Raw genomic sequence first — 17,329 nt, 5'->3', positions numbered from 1 at the left:
AAGAAATGCCTTGGGCAGGGCATGTAATGCGAAGGCACGATAACCGCTGGTCCTTAAGGGTAACGGAGTGGATTCCAAGAGAAGGCAAGCGTACTCCCAGGGAGCTATGAATGTAAATTCGGGAATGACCAATTCCGCATATATGGCATTTAACGCTCTCGCATCATATCCCCAAGCCGAAGCTTGAGTGTAGGTACTTTATTTGATTTCATTTTAACCTAACAAGGCGTCGCTGTTGCTAGGCAACGGCACAAGAAAGATCGAGACATATCAATGGTCGGTGTTGGTGAGCGTACTTTCGCACTAAACCACTCTGCATAATCGATGGCAGCCTTTCGCTTTCAAAAAATCAGGCCGCAGCAGCAAATTTCTGTTTTCATTTCTCCGCCTACGAAGGGTCTTTCTCTGAGATTCAAGCCCACCTCGGCGGCAGAGAGAGGGCAAGTTGCCGTGAGCACCACTACACAAAGTGTATATAAACAAGCCACTGGCCACCTGTATTCACACTCCGTTTCACCATGGCCCACTAGCTATGCAGCGTGGATAGTGAATGCGGGCGACGCGTAGCTGAGAGGCAAAAAGAAAGCGTCCAGCTGTGGGCTCCGTCGCGTCTGCACGTGTCGTGCACGAGCGCAAGTGCACGCCGTAGGCCCGTGAAGAGAAACAGGCCACCGACACGGTTCTCGGGAAGACGCTCCGAGGAATACAACCGACAGATACTAGGTATATGCAACCAGGCACAGACTTGCGTACGATTAGCGTACGATTGCGTACAGTTAGGGGAATGGGTTAAGGGTGGAAGAGAAGGATTTCGCTGGCATGCCCAGACCATGTGGAAGGTGTCAGCCACCGCCCCAGCCGCTGTTACGAGTTCGTTAAACCTCTAGAACGAATTGGCAGTCCTTGATTAGCACTGACCAAGCTCCATAGAGTCTTCAATACCGCATTTGGTTTTAGTGAGGAGAAATGCAAAACGATAACTGGTAACGAGGAAATGAAACGGCGCAGTAACTGTCTCACATGTCTCAGTGGACACCTGAACCGCGCTGCAAGGGAAGGGATAAAGAAGGGAGTAAAGGAAGAAAGGCCGAACCGCGGCGTAAGGGAAGGGAGGAAGGTGCGATTAAAAGAAGAAAGAGATAAAGAGGTGCCGTAGTGGAGAGCTCCGGAATCATTTCGACCACGTGGGGATCTTTATAACGTGCACTGACACCGCCATCGTTCCGCGTTCGGGATACAGTTCTGCACCCTCGTTCTCAGTAGCCGAATGCTGTCACCACTAAGCCACCGCGGCGGTTAGCGAGGGCACCAAGTATAGAAGAGCGCAATTCCCGAGAAAAGATGAAAATCTATGAGAGAAGACCGAGCGCGGTGCGACTATCGCAGAGACGCGATTATCAAAGTGCACGGGATGGTATAGCGCATATATTGAAACCAGGAACAGATTTACCCGCTCGCCCGCACACGCATGCACACATTTGGAAAAACAAAACTGTCAAAAGTGAAAACTGGACGGGGAAATACAAAAGCGATCAGAGTGAGAGAGAGATTAAAAAAAAAGTTAACTTACGTGTCTCCTGCCATCTACCAGCGACACTAGCAGCAAGAGGTACGCCGCTAGGAGCACAGCTCCCCAACACCTGCAAATAGAAAAAAAAAAACCAGAAAAGTATGTAAACAGCGTTGAGAAATCAAAGCGACATAGGGTAGGGCCTCAAAATGAATGCGGGATGTTACGAGCAGAAAAAAACGCAAGGAGAGATAATCTCCCTTCTACTGAGTCTGTCGGATCCTGTACAAGCGCGCATTTAATTCCCTCGTCTGCTTCCTTGGACGCACGGCGTGACGGGGGTCATAGTTCAAGAAGGCGACTGAGAAGGGAGCGTTTTCAAGGCAGCTCGCCGCGACGCCCTAATCCTCGCGGCTTGAATTCTGCCGCCGACAAGACGAACGTCCCCATTCTGTCGGCGGTGCAAGCAGGGCCAACTTGTCCAAGCCGAACCGCTGCGAGTCCTTGAACTTCGGCGCTGAAGTTTAACGCTCGGCTTAAGATTTAAAAAGAGGCGCAAACGAAAATGTACAAGTGATTGCGCCAGGACTAACGCCTCCAAGCATGGGTCTAGTCGCAGAAAAATGTGGTTTCGCACTTGATGTACTGCCTCTCCTCTGTGGTGTCCCACTCGAACGGGACAATGGGTGGAACACTCGACGGACGCGTGTTAGGCGTAATCGTGTTTACAAGTTGACACAGAACGGAAGAGCTGATCTCTCTTGTAAGTGTGGTACCTTAAGTTCGGCCACGAAAATGAGGTCACCTTCTATTTGTGCTCCGACGTCATTGAATCAAGGACTTGACGTTACAGCTCGAGCGTGGGATGAGCGTAGTGCTAGGAACGGGCACTGTGACATTGAACTGCGTTTTAAATGTTCCTGCGATGAAATGCGCTCACAAAAGCGTTGTGCTGAAACATCACATCGCATGAAGCATCACACAGAAAACACATTTGATTTGGACATTTGGATGCTTTGCTTTTTGATATCACAGACACATAGATGTGACCACCTTGTTTTTTTTTTTTTAACTTATAACAGCCCTAATTTTACCGGAAGTAGAAGTTTTTTTTGTTTAGAATGCGGTAATCTATCGACGCGAGCCAACCTCAATTTCTCCTCTGTGTCCCTTTAAGTATTAAGCACTGGGAAGCTTGATTAACGTGTACTCGCAGCAACCAGTTCATGAACTGCTGGGAAATATTAGACACATTAAAAAAAAAACTGTCAAATAGCAACTAAAATTTGCTTTACTCAGCTCCCGTAACAGAACCTGCTTCTGCGTGTAACATTTCTCTTTTCGTCGCTGTCAGTTCCGAACACTAGCAAATAAATAAAAAAAAACGTCCGGATAAAAATTTGATGAAGTAAACCGATTATGCGTACTCACTGACGTATGCGTTTTGCTCAAGTATCTGGGTGCGGTAAGATGCATGGCGGAAAAGTGCGACCATTTGTCGTGGTTCGGTGAGCGCTGGATGAACTACAGAATGTACAAGATTATGGTCTTAAATTTTAAAGAAAAGATATCTAGCAGGTATATAGGGAAAGATGTAGACAAAACCATGTTATGCGCATTCCTGGCTCTGGTTGCTTATGGTCTGCAGCCTAAGGCATTAACGTCTAAAGGGCATACCGGAATTTCGAGCGCTGTAACAACCACAACCACGACTAGTGTATGCAACCGGAACTGTTGAAAGAAATGGCTCAAAACCGTCACGATTAGGGCTGGTGCAACAGTGATCAGACATGCATCAAATAAAATGCAAAAGAAAATTTCTAGTCATCTCTAAATTAGTTTGTAGAGGTTCATGGAGGAACTGTGTCTCCAAGACAATACACCGTGTCTTTTCTGCGCCTTGATGCCCGGGACTCACTTATGAGCATCTCCTAACATGCCGTCAGCATGGGCACATGCGTTTTTGCCTCAAGCCCAGAGAGACAGGGCGTTACACACTTTTCTGCTCCTTTGAGTCATCGCCCAAGACAGATCATGTTAAGCTGAGCTCTAAACAGAATCCATTATCCTGAGCAGCATAAAGGTCACTTCACGCATGGAAGGACTAGAAACACGAACATCCATGCAGCTCAACGGATTAAGGCTCAAAGTGCGTTCCGCGTACGCCATCTATTTGACACTAAACATTCCAGACGACCTTTCAGTGCTTATGCACGTTGTTCACATACAAGAGCATGAGCTGAATGCAAATATTATAAATAACTTCTGCGTACCGTGCCGCAATACGAACTATACCACGCAACCACGCGCACGGAGGAGGTGGGCGTAACGTTCGTGAAGTCATTGCGCTCGTTTAAGTGGACGACGTCTGAATAGAGACAGCACGTCACGTAACATGATAACGGGAATGAAGAATGACCCTAATAAGAGCTGGAAAAATGAAGGCGCCGAAAACGAGCAGAACTCACGCTTGGAATCTGGAAGCTGCCATGCACTACTTGCTCGTGTCGTGGCGAAGACAGTATGCGGCTTTGTCCAGTTGGTTTGAAGACAACAGAGCACAGCTTCACGCTCAGGGAAGCCACAACATAGACGTGGAAACTCAGGGCTGTCTTGTAGCCAGTACAAAAAAAAATAAGTTAAATACGACAAAACAACGCAATACGAGACGGGTACCTACGAGAGATGACCGGCGCTCTTGGCCTCGGCGTCCGACCTGCACCGAAATCGGCGACAAAAAGAATCGTTTTCAGAGGAATCGGGGGTTGCCTGTTCTTTTTGCCCCTCCGCCGCCCTCGATTTGAGACATCCCTCCCTTTCACCTTCCTCCGACTCCTCCTCAGACTCCTCGGCGTTACGAACGCGAAACAATGTATCTTTTCTACACATCCTGTCCCCACGTGATCCGTGACGTCACATCGACGAGTTCATTCTTTTCAATCGTAGCGGCCCCTGCAATCTCCCCCTCAGGGCCCCGGATTCTTTCTTCCTTCCGTTACTCCAACGAAGCTCCGTTTCATTCATCGTAATTGCTGCGGCAGGGCAATATCTTACTCACGACAGTTTTTGTTCTTATTTTTATCTTTACAAAGATGGCGGCCGCAGACGACAGTAAGAACGTTGCTTGCTCGAACGACACCCAGTGCCTAATACTCGCGAGGTTTCTTTTATCATTTTTTTCTTGGTTCCGGCAAAAGAATGTCGCCATTTCCTCCGAACTGAGCAATCCTCCTTGCAGAGCGGCCCAGCCATGCTTCGGCGGGGCATTGGCACAGCCGAAGATATCGGCAGATGTCGCTGCTTCAAGCCCGGTACGAGAGTCGTTGGAGGCATCAGTGATGCAACTATGACGTGATTGCGAAACGTAGTCAGAAGAAATAATGGAAAGTATTTCGAAGGCGACGGCGAATCGCGAAGAAAGTTCGAGAGCCGGATCCGCAGGGCGCCACGTTGTGCCTCTCTCTCTCTCCTGTAAGGCGAGGAACGGTTCAACAAACTCTAGCGCGCTTCCGGTCAGGGCAGAAGGGCGCCCGCGGCACTTCCTGTGGCGTAAAAGGCTCAGCGTATACAGTGCAGAGCCTCTAGCAATTTTATCGACACAGTTCTGTGAGGCCAACCCGTACGTCCAAGGATGGAGGGTTTTAGAGAGGTTGCGGCTCAATGAGGAGGCTTGGAAACGCTTGCAAGCACCGGACTTCAGCAGTGGACAGTACACTGCTGTGCTGTGTGACGTGTCTTGAAGGCGATCATCACTTTAGGGCTAACCTATGCTCTAAAAAGAAAGGAGTTAAAAGGGAGTAAGCTCTTTTTAACACCCTTTTATAAAAAGGCTGGCACTAGAGACAGCTCACTCCCTTTTTACTCAAATATAGGCGTATTTTTGTTTAGAGTGTACTAGGAATAACATAACGGCACAACAGCCAGCGAAACCAAGGAGAATAGGGGATCTTTAATTTTTCCCCAATTTGCGGTGTTACTAATTGAAGATTAATGCGCAGTTATTTTACCGCTTAAATAAAGTTGTTAAGAAAGCAGAAGAGAAAGCAACCACATGGCGCCGGTGGGATCAGAACCCACGGCCTCCGAATTTCGCTTGTGGTACTCTACCAACTGAGCTACGTCGACGGCTGTCCAATCTTCTTCTTTCCGGTGTAATTATGTGAAGTGTAACCGAACACTGAGAGTCTTCAGCAGCGCTGACTTCATCCATAGCGGTGAACGTACTGCGTCCTGTACCACCGCGAGTGTTACGTAGGAACGTGGCCGAGCGGTGAGGACGGAAGCTGTGCGAGAACCCTCGTATGCTAAGTATGAGGCATCAAGTCTGCAAGATTCGAGGCCCTCGTTAAACCGTCATGTAGGTCATTACAAGCCCCTCTTTGCCCTTCGCTTGTCTACTCGGATTAAATTCTTCTAAAGCAGCTCATATCTGAATGAGACTGAACGAAATACGCGAGTTTAGATAAATGCCATGGGTTCCTTTTAGAGCGCAGCTCTTTGGCGCCCGTTTCTGCGTTTCGCGGCGTCGCCGTCTTCGCAAAATTGTTAAACGTGCCCTTGACCTCCCTATCACTACTTCAAACAGCCGGCTTATGGCTCTTGGGGTGGTGAATACTTTCCGGGAGCTCCGGGAGGCGCACCTTACAAACCAGTACACGCGCTTGTCGCTAACGGAGTCGGGTCGCCGCCTTCTTGCTCGACTCCATATCCAACACACCCCTCCAATGGAAGACAGGTTTCGCATCCCGGAACTGTGGAGACGTGCCCTCCACGTGCGGCCTCTTCCAACAAACATGTCACATGAAGACCATAATGATCGGCGCCTGGCACGAGCGGAAGCGCTAGCCCGATATTATGGCAACAAAACAGGTGTATACTACGTGGACGCTTCCGGCCCTCACCACGGGGGATGGTACACGGCCGCGGTAGTTCACAACAGCAACACAGTTAACGGCCTAACTTTTAGAGCTCGCAGTGCAACACAAGCAGAAGAGGTCGCGATTGCTCTCGCGGCCTCACATTCCAATTCAAAATACATAATCACCGACTCGCGAGGGGCCTGTCGGAACGTCGAACAAGGCTGCACTCCCTTCCTAGCCTATCGAATATATCAAAATTGCATACGGGATACGGACCCCGCACACCGTTACCTCATATGGGCCCCTGCTCATCAGGGGTTGGCAGGAAACGAGGCAGCAGACGCAGCCGCCCGCGCGCTCTCTCACCGGGCTGTTTTCTCCTCCCCATCCGATCAGGAACCCGATTTTAATCCGGTCTATACATTCAAAGATATTACAACATATTATCAAAATTGTCATCGCCTTTACCCTAGCCCATGTAAAGGCCTGAAGAAGGCGGATGAGCGGCTCCTTCTCCGCCTTCTCACCAATACTTTGCTGTGCCCGGCAGCGCTAAAACATTTTGACCCCTCCTTTAGCGGCAGCTGCCAACACTGTAGTGCAGTGTCTTCTGACACTTATCACATGGTGTGGGCCTGCCCCTCCAACCCCGCTATTCCCCCCATCCCCAACCCAACCCGGGAGGACTGGGAGGCGACCCTGCTCGGCTGCCACGACTTACAGGCCCAACAAGCCTTAGTCGGGCGCGCCCGGGCGGCGGCAACCGCCACTGGGGTCCCATACTAGGGACCTCCACCTAGTGTTTGTAAGGATCGGTCCCTTACGGGCTGATCCAAACATACCTCCAGTTCATTCGAAATAAATGTTTTCACCACCACCACCCAGCGTTGTCCGAAGCCGCTGTCCGTTGTAACCAGCACTGGACACCTTAGTCGCGCTTTAAGCTGCGAAACCAATGGAGCGGGAGCTTGGAAAGCAGAGGGCAAAATTTGTAAATTGGCTTTTGAGGAAAGGAAATGGCGCACTAACTGTCTCACACATCTCGGTGGACACCTGAACCAGATTGAAGGCGCCTAACTGCCCTCCTGGAACAGTGGACACTTCAGTCGTGCTTTAAGCTATGTGGCGGTAGTGACAGGTGTGCGCTTCATGCGTTGGCATTGACAACGTTGTGCCAGAAACGCGGCGCTGAAGCTATAGGCCCTCGGCGTTCATTGTGCATTGGTGGGAAAAGTTTATTGGTCTTGATAGGTCGCAGCGAGAGAAATAAACTTCAAATAGCGTTGAGTTCTGTACATGGCAGCAGAAAGGTGTAAAGCAGTACACTATTCGAAGCGGATCACTGCACTTATTTAGTCTAAAGAGCCCCCAAAATACATTTTATCAAGAGTTTAAGCCTGGTCCGTTGATTACGAAGCGACACCGCCCGTAAAAGTTCTTACAGTGAAAACCTTTCAAATGTTGAAATAAAAACTGGTATGGCGCAAGAAACGGGAACACAGAAGGCACACAAAACACAGGACTGACGCCAACTTTCAACTGGGGTTTATTGCACCAAGCCTGCCTTTTATACCACAACCAAGCCATATCAACGAAAGCGTAAACGTTGTACATATAAAACGGCAATTCATGCGACCACTGGCAATAAAGTAACGCTGATCATAACAATCTAATCTAAACAGAGCTTGGGAGGCCAACTTATTTTCTGGCCAGCAGAAACACATCAACCAAGGCAAAAAAGAAAAAAGAAACAAGGCACTGGGGCATGACAAATCCACACTAACGAATTATGAAACGCGTGATGAAGGCGAAACAGAGCAAAAATTCGAACGACTATGAGATAAAACCACGTGAAAAAAGATAACCAACAATAACCCGGCAAAAAAACATGACCAACAATAACGCGGAAAAAAAACATGACCAACAATAACAATAAGGAGGGATGAAGTCTGAAGATACAGTACCTAGCGTCAAGTGATAAAAACTGAAGATCATTCCTGAAGAACAGTCGTCTTAGCGTCTAAGAATCTAGAAATTGTAAAACACCGATAGAAAGGACGAAATAAGACTACAAAAGCAAGGGAAATCTGCGAACTACAAAAAACCTTCTATAAAAGACGTCTCGGCGCTGCTAAGCATAATGGAAGGCCTGCTAACGCATTTGTTGCCAGCTTTTTCGATGAAATATGCCTCAACAATTTCTCTCTCAGTTTTATCTTTCCCACTCTTTAAAAATCTAGCTTTCTCGAATTCGGGACGGCAATTAGAACAGCTCTTGCAGTGGTCCACCAGGAAGCTTCTTTCGTTGTTGCGCAAGTTTCGGGAATGCTCACTTGCACGCTCATTAAAACAAAGACCTGTTTGCCCGATGTAAACGAGGCCACAGCTAAGCGGTATCTCATAAACCACTTGTGTCCTGCATTGCGTGAACTTTTTTTGGTGTTTTATGGTGCAAGCCGGCCGCTTTTCTCTGTTGGTCATGGCACAAAGTCTTGAAAGCTTACAAGGCGCGGAGAATACAACTTGAACATTATGTCTGCTCGCTATTTTCTTAATGTTATGCGACACCTTGTGAATATACGGTATTACTGTTACTGATGAATGCGATACCGGCTCCCTGATGCAAGTGAGTTGCTTGAGTTTCTGCAAAAGCATTTCGCACACCGCCGAAATTAGACAAGGCGGATAACCTGCCTGTTTTAGCCTTTCAACTTGAGTGCGAAAGCTTGTGGACAACATGTGGGGGCAAGATTTGTTTAAGGCAGATTGCAGGGAGTTAGAAACAATCGCGCGTTTTACAAGCTTTGAATGAGCGCTGTCAAATGGTAGCAAGCCTTTCTTAGAACGCGGGTTGTACAGCCAGCAAAGACCTTTGTCCGGAAACATTAACTTGATATCTAAAAACTGGAGTTGGCTGTCCGTAGGGACCTCCTTGGTAAACGTGAGACCCTGGCCGTGGCTTGAAAAAACGGACACAGTCCTCGTGACGGCAGCGTCTAGATCCTGTTCCGGAATGTCCTTCAGAATGACCAAGAAATCGTCGACATACCTGTGTATGGAAACTACATGAGGGTCACTGATATTTCTGCTGATGTCCGCTCCTACCACTGAAAGGAAGATGTCGCAAAGGACGGGTGCAACAGAAGAGCCGATGCAGATTCCTTTCTTCTGGACGTAGAACTTTCCCTCGTAGGAAATTGCGGTGGATTTCAAGTAGAATTCCAATAGCGTAATGAAATTATCAGTGCTTATTCCAGCGGCATTTTGGAAGCGAACTTCTCCTGTAGACAGGGTTTTATCCTTGACCGCTCTTAGGAGTCCTTGGTGAGGAACCGAATAGTACAGTTCCTCTATGTCAATGGAGAACGCGGTGTACTTGTGGGCGGGCAAAGCTTCTAAATGCTTAATAACGTCCGATGAGCTGCGCACAACGAAAGGGTCGTCGGTTACCAGGGTGCCAAGGTTTGTCTGGAGGTAGCGGCTAACGAGACGTTGCCAAGTTCCTTGTTCTGACACGATGGTGCGCAGCGGGAATCCAGGCTTGTGGGTCTTTACAGTGAAGAACACTTCAAGAAATCCTCTCTTTTCACCCTTTGCCAATTTCTTAATGCCTTCTAGATGCAAATCTTCTAGGATTTGAAGAGCTTCTCCTTTTTGTTTTCGAACTTTAAACGGGACCTGTTTGAAGTTTTTGTGAATTGCAGCCAATGCCTTTTCACGGAAAACACCAGCGGACAGGAGAGCAAAGCCACCCTCCTTATCAGCCTGTAGCGGTACGAGGTCATTGTCCTTTAGCGCAGTTGAAAGCTTCTGCAATGGCAGCTTTTTTGAACGACCGCCATGTACTGTGGCCTTCAGGCAAGCAACGCCGTCGCTTATGACTCTTCCTTTTTCCTGGTCTGGGGCACTGTTAGCCACCCTTCTTACCATGGCAAGTAGCTCTTGACGCTGAGCAGAAGGAGCCAAGCTGAACTTCGGACCTTTTTCCAAAATCCGTTGGACTTCTTCAGGCACAACTGCATTTCCTAGTATGGTAAGCTGCCTGGGGCTTTCAGCGGGCTGCCTCTTTTCACGGGGAATAAGGCTCAAAAGAGCACGCTGCCAGAGAAACTCTGTAGAACTTGCCGCCAGACGCTTCATCTCTTGAAAACGCCGGTTTTCCTTGGCAGGTTCCCTTCCTACCACGACGAGGACACGAAGCCAGTCTTGGTACATTCGTACTTGCCTCCAGTACTCAGACTTGAGTATCTTGCAGACGCGCCTGACGTGCCCCCAAGATGGCTGCAGAACACCGAATAATGACTGAACCTCCAAGGGAACTATTTTCCGTTTCAAGCAGTAGGAGACCACTCGAGACTGGCACGTTGAGACAGCAATCAGGTTGAGACACGTAATGGCAGGTTCGGTGCGGAAGCTTCGAAAGAGGAAAGGGCCCATTGTAGGAGAAATATGGTCAAGTAAAACTCTAGTTTGGGCGAGTTGGTTCATGATGAAATAAAAACTGGTATGGCGCAAGAAACGGGAACACAGAAGGCACACAAAACACAGGACTGACGCCAACTTTCAACTGGGGTTTATTGCACCAAGCCTGCCTTTTATACCACAACCAAGCCATATCAACGAAAGCGTAAACGTTGTACATATAAAACGGCAATTCATGCGACCACTGGCAATAAAGTAACGCTGATCATAACAATCTAATCTAAACAGAGCTTGGGAGGCCAACTTATTTTCTGGCCAGCAGAAACACATCAACCAAGGCAAAAAAGAAAAAAGAAACAAGGCACTGGGGCATGACAAATCCACACTAACGAATTATGAAACGCGTGATGAAGGCGAAACAGAGCAAAAATTCGAACGACTATGAGATAAAACCACGTGAAAAAAGATAACCAACAATAACCCGGCAAAAAAACATGACCAACAATAACGCGGAAAAAAAATATGACCAACAATAACAATAAGGAGGGATGAAGTCTGAAGATACAGTACCTAGCGTCAAGTGATAAAAACTGAAGATCATTCCTGAAGAACAGTCGTCTTAGCGTCTAAGAATCTAGAAATTGTAAAACACCGATAGAAAGGACGAAATAAGACTACAAAAGCAAGGGAAATCTGCGAACTACAAAAAACCTTCTATAAAAGACGTCTCGGCGCTGCTAAGCATAATGGAAGGCCTGCTAACGCATTTGTTGCCAGCTTTTTCGATGAAATATGCCTCAACAATTTCTCTCTCAGTTTTATCTTTCCCACTCTTTAAAAATCTAGCTTTCTCGAATTCGGGACGGCAATTAGAACAGCTCTTGCAGTGGTCCACCAGGAAGCTTCTTTCGTTGTTGCGCAACGAAACCGGTATCGCATTCATCAGTAACAGTAATACCGTATATTCACAAGGTGTCGCATAACATTAAGAAAATAGCGAGCAGACATAATGTTCAAGTTGTATTCTCCGCGCCTTGTAAGCTTTCAAGACTTTGTGCCATGACCAACAGAGAAAAGCGGCCGGCTTGCACCATAAAACACCAAAAAAAGTTCACGCAATGCAGGACACAAGTGGTTTATGAGATACCGCTTAGCTGTGGCCTCGTTTACATCGGGCAAACAGGTCGTTGTTTTAATGAGCGTGCAAGTGAGCATTCCCGAAACTTGCGCAACAACGAAAGAAGCTTCCTGGTGGACCACTGCAAGAGCTGTTCTAATTGCCGTCCCGAATTCGAGAAAGCTAGATTTTTAAAGAGTGGGAAAGATAAAGCTGAGAGAGAAATTGTTGAGGCATATTTCATCGAAAAAGCTGGCAACAAATGCGTTAGCAGGCCTTCCATTATGCTTAGCAGCGCCGAGACGTCTTTTATAGAAGGTTTTTTGTAGTTCGCAGATTTCCCTTGCTTTTGTAGTCTTATTTCGTCCTTTCTATCGGTGTTTTACAATTTCTAGATTCTTAGACGCTAAGACGACTGTTCTTCAGGAATGATCTTCAGTTTTTATCACTTGACGCTAGGTACTGTATCTTCAGACTTCATCCCTCCTTATTGTTATTGTTGGTCATGTTTTTTTTTTCCGCGTTATTGTTGGTCATGTTTTTTTGCCGGGTTATTGTTGGTTATCTTTTTTCACGTGGTTTTATCTCATAGTCGTTCGAATTTTTGCTCTGTTTCGCCTTCATCACGCGTTTCATAATTCGTTAGTGTGGATTTGTCATGCCCCAGTGCCTTGTTTCTTTTTTCTTTTTTGCCTTGGTTGATGTGTTTCTGCTGGCCAGAAAATAAGTTGGCCTCCCAAGCTCTGTTTAGATTAGATTGTTATGATCAGCGTTACTTTATTGCCAGTGGTCGCATGAATTGCCGTTTTATATGTACAACGTTTACGCTTTCGTTGATATGGCTTGGTTGTGGTATAAAAGGCAGGCTTGGTGCAATAAACCCCAGTTGAAAGTTGGCGTCAGTCCTGTGTTTTGTGTGCCTTCTGTGTTCCCGTTTCTTGCGCCATACCAGTTTTTATTTCATCATGAACCAACTCGCCCAAACTAGAGTTTTACTTTCAAATGTGACCTTTATTTAGGAGCAGGGCTATTGAAGGTCAAAAACTGGCCCTGGGTACTTCCAACGCTGTCCCTTTCTCTCCTGCAGAGACGGAAAGGGGCAGCCTTGGAAGCGCTGAGGTACTTACCAGCGAGACCCTCGATCACCAAATGAAGTTAGTGCAACTAGTCCGTCAGTTAGCGAAAACCAGTGGTGCCCAGGACTAGGGGTGCCACCCAAGTTGCTCGACCTGCCTTCCTGACTTACAATAAATGTTTTATCACGCACACTCTCTCTATGCTGCACTGCGGGAGCTAAGCGCCAGAAGTGGCACTGTAAGATGCTCATGAAACCATACCAGTTACTCTGCTCAATATTTTTCTATTAACGCGATAGCATTGCAGGCTACGTCCACCAGGACACCCGGTGTCGCGTTGTCGGCGTCGGCGTAGTGAGCGAAAAAATCACGAGCATGACTCTGGCAGGTGGTCCCCAGAGAGCAGCCTGGGAGGCAGGTGGCCCACCTAGGTCACGTGACCTTGAGGCGTAATCAAGCAAACTGCCCACCGGATAGTGAGCAAACTGCCCACCGTTGCAGGAGGTGGTTAAATTAAGGATTTTTCACTCGGGAAGAGCAACTTGAACGCACAAGGCCCACTGTTCGGAGCACCTGTCATAGCGGGGCAGCGGCGCATCGCTTAACTGCTTCACCACTGCGCCAGGAGGGATATGAGAACTCCCAGGGATCTATGAATGTATAGTAGAGAACGACCTTCTGCATATATGGCAATTAACCCACTATGCTATCTCGTCATACCTTTAAGGCGGAGCTCAAGTGTCCCCTCAATTTTTTTTTTCTTGTCGGTGTGCGTGAATCACTGAGTGGAAAACTTCGCTGTTCCCACTATCATTCCAGCTCCCAAAACCCGTACCTTAGAACCTGTTTTCCTCTACCCTGCATCTCATCCCTTTTTTTCCTGGAGGAGATAAGGGGAGTCTACCCAAGCTAGCCCCCACTGCGATGGTTCGAGTCCGCAACATTCCCCGATACTCCTCTTTGGACCTCTTCATTTTCAATGTATTTGTGCTAACTGTGTCCTACTTGCATGGAGCAGGCTGAGCACTAGTTATCTTCACTTCCCCACATATTCCCACCTTCATTCTCCCCTTTTGCAGTCCTTCCTATTTCTCTTCACTCAGCGTGAAGAAGCAGGCCACCCCGCTACTTTCCCCTGTCCCAGTTAGGAACACCGGATCCAAGTCTGATACGCCCAACCTCAGCCCTACACCCTACAGGACTGGGCGGTAGCCCTGCTTGGCTGCTCAGATCTTCAAGCCCAAAGGGTCCAGACTCAAGAGAGCCAGGACGGCGGCTTCGACCAATGGGGTCCCGAACAAGGGACACCACCTAGTATATGTGGATCACCACTTGGGGTCCGCACCTCTTTAATGTGCAATAAAAGCTTTTCGCCACCACTACCACCTGGCTTTTATTCTCATTGTACGAAGGTTGCGGCATGCCCCTTCCTTGTCCCTGTATATAGCAGGCTACGGCCTTGCGTCAACGTAAGCGCGCGCGCGCTTCGTGATACGCGTACATCGGGATGTTCGGCAATGCAGGGCCGCTGCACTGTGAGCAAGAGAGCTCTGCAGCAGTGTGTTAGAGTGCCGTGGGGAGGGGTTCGTTGTTAGGGCTAGAAGTGTGGCAGGTTGAAGGGGGAAGTTTAAGAGACGGTGCGGGGTTGCTAGGGCGTGAGGCATAGCCAACTTTCCGTGTGACGAGGACAAAGACCTGTCTCCTTCCATTTCTTGCCTAGCCTTGGCTGCAGAGCCAATGAGGCCCCTTCAATGAGGCCCTTAAGCTGCACCTCGTTGCTCTGCAGCGCAACATCCTCAAGGCTGAACAAGCAGAGTTCAGTTTCACTCCCACACTGCTGCAGAGCTCTCTTGCTCCCACAGTACAGCGACCCTGCACTGAGAGCATCCCGATGCAAGCGTATACCACGAAGTGCACACGCGCGCTTACGGTTGACGCAAGGCCTTCGGTCGAAGCCTGAGTCAGCTACAGGGAGAATAAAGGGGGGCATGCCGCAACCTTCGGCGCTTCCGTCTTGGCCAGCGCCCCCGCGGGCACATACCACGTACTGCGCGCCGCATAACACAGAGTGGGAGCGGATAAGGGGGGAAAGAAATCGCGATAGCGTCCGCGGCCGCCCACGCGAGTGTATCTCCGGAGCGCAGGCTTCCAATTAGTGGGTCCGCGAGAGCTCTACCAGCGTCAGCAGAAGTCAGCGAGCGCACCATCGACCCACTTCGATAAGGGCGAAACATCCGCCCGCGATGTGTGTGTGTGTGCGTAGCGGTGCTGGTGGACTGGGCTGCAACGAATACGCAACAGTCACGCGTGGACATGCGCTAAGCGGCATCACGCTGAATGACCGGAGAAGGACATAGAACACACGACCCTTACAAAAAAAAGTTTTAGACAGTCGATAGAGTTGTCCATAGAATCTGTCTATGAAGTCTATAGAGTGTCTATAGACAAAAGTCTATAGGTAATACAAATGTCATGAACAGTCTATAGACAACCTATAGATTTAGAGCCATTAGTGATGCAAAACTATCGGAAAATTGACTATCGATAGTATCGATAGTTATTTTGAAACTATCGATAGTGTAAAAAAACTATCGATAGTGCTACTATCGATATTAGACTATCGATAGTCTATCGATAGTCTATCAATAGTAGCACTATCGATAATGTACTCGCGATAGTAGCGCTATCGATAGCGGTACTATCGCTAGTAACACTATCACTGGTAACACTATCGATAGTAACAATATTGATATGCATTTGTTGGCCAGCGATATAACCAAAACATTTGTGATACCTGATTGGTTTCACGGTCTCATGAGAATTAACGTTTCTAAGAGACTCAAGCTATGAGGGATGCCGTAGTGGAGGTCTCCGGGTAAATTTCGACCAGCTGTGGTTCTTTAACATGCACAGGGACAGTTCGGAAAAATGCCTGGAACTGCATCTGATGAAAGAACAAAAAGCAAAAGTTGTGCTGCCGTACACGACACCACCATGCACAGCAGACATCGTCTTGCTGACGTAACCCCGGCAGAAATGCTTTTCGCACACATGCTTCGCAACTAGGACATTCTCACGCTAACATTTTATCCAGCAACTTTACGTAGGGAACGTCTGCAGAGCTCGGCGACGCGTAGGGCGCGAAAACCGGCGAGTCCTGTCAGATACTCATACCATCCTCTCCATACCACACACCCGGGAAACCAAGTTTAGGATGCAGTGGGTACGCGTGGTTGATTTTATAGAATCGATGGAACTATATATAACAAGTAGTATCGATACGGCGATCGATTGTACTATCAACAGAACTATAGTCGAGCCCACTTATAACAGCCGCAGATATAACGAACGCTCGCTTAGTACGAACGAGGGCGGTGCTACCGTCAAAATATATATTGGGGCAATGACACAGTGTCTCACATAGAACGAACTGTTGTGGCCTCAACACTCGGTTAGAGCGAACGCGAAGCTGTCGGGCACCCGTAGTTGACCGAGCCGGCGGTGTTTGGCGCGGTTTCGCTCGACTGCGAACCCGCGGCAGGCGAATTTCGCGCACTTTGTGTTCCCCTCGCGTCGTTGGCAACGCGTCGTTGACACGCAGCTGGCCGGACCTGACGTTGCCTGGGACGATTTCGTTTCTGCTGATGATGACGCCGACATTGCGGAGCCATGCACTGACGAAGCTATTGTGCGTGAAGTGCGAGCTCTTCCTGACTGCCCAGAGACCGACGAGGACGATGACGAGGATGCTGCTCTACCGCCGGTTGCTGTGAACGCTTCAACCGCGATCGGTTACATCGCGTCGCTTAAAGAACTCGTGTGCAGCAGAGGCCTTGGCGATGAACATATTACCGCGCTGTAAAAATTAGAAACGGCAATGATGCGATCAGCTTTGAAGAAGCAGACATTCATCACGGACTTTTTTCAAAAATAAAGTTAACTTTTCGTCTCGCTTGCTCTTTTAGCCCGTATTATAGGTGGTCGACTTACTACGAACTTTGGATACAACGAACAAATGCCGCGTGACGATCAAGTTCGTTATAAGTGGGCTCAACAGTACTATCGATACTACTATCGAAAGTACTAACTATCGATAGTACTATCAATAGCGCACTATCAATAGTTTTTTTACCATCGATAGTTCGATAGTGAATAAACTATCGATAGTATCGATAGTACTATCGATAGTTTTGCATCACTAATGGCCATACACTTTTGTCTATAGAAAGTCCGTAGACTATGAATAGACAACGAGCAATATGTATAGGAAGTCAATAGAGTCAATAAGAAGTCTATAGACTGTCTATAGACCGTTTTTATTAGGGCAGGCAGTCTGACCATTCTC

The 17,329-nt window shown here is 48.1% G+C and overlaps 1 protein-coding gene across 8 annotated transcripts in view; it reads right to left on the bottom strand.

Moving 5' to 3' along the window:
* Positions 1-17,329, bottom strand: part of Ppn (proteoglycan-like sulfated glycoprotein papilin) — a 210,705-nt gene that overhangs the window by 100,906 nt on the left and 92,470 nt on the right. For 4 of the 8 annotated variants that reach the window (XM_089556313.1, XM_089556321.1, XM_089556319.1 and 1 more), the window contains exons 2-3: positions 4,191-4,226; positions 1,571-1,640 (exon numbers count right to left, since the gene is read on the bottom strand). In XM_089556313.1, the coding sequence (XP_089412439.1) occupies positions 1,571-1,640; positions 4,191-4,226 (106 nt within the window). Of the gene's footprint in view, positions 1-1,570; positions 1,641-3,978; positions 4,123-4,186; positions 4,227-17,329 lie in introns of those variants that run through there. The other 4 variants (XM_089556314.1, XM_089556316.1, XM_089556315.1 and 1 more) reach the window with 4 other exon arrangements.

This window comes from Amblyomma mixtum, chromosome 8 (assembly GCF_055824585.1).
Source record: "Amblyomma mixtum isolate Tamu chromosome 8, ASM5582458v1, whole genome shotgun sequence".
NCBI lineage: Eukaryota > Metazoa > Arthropoda > Arachnida > Ixodida > Ixodidae > Amblyomma > Amblyomma mixtum.
This window is presented reverse-complemented; position numbering and strand designations above follow the sequence as displayed.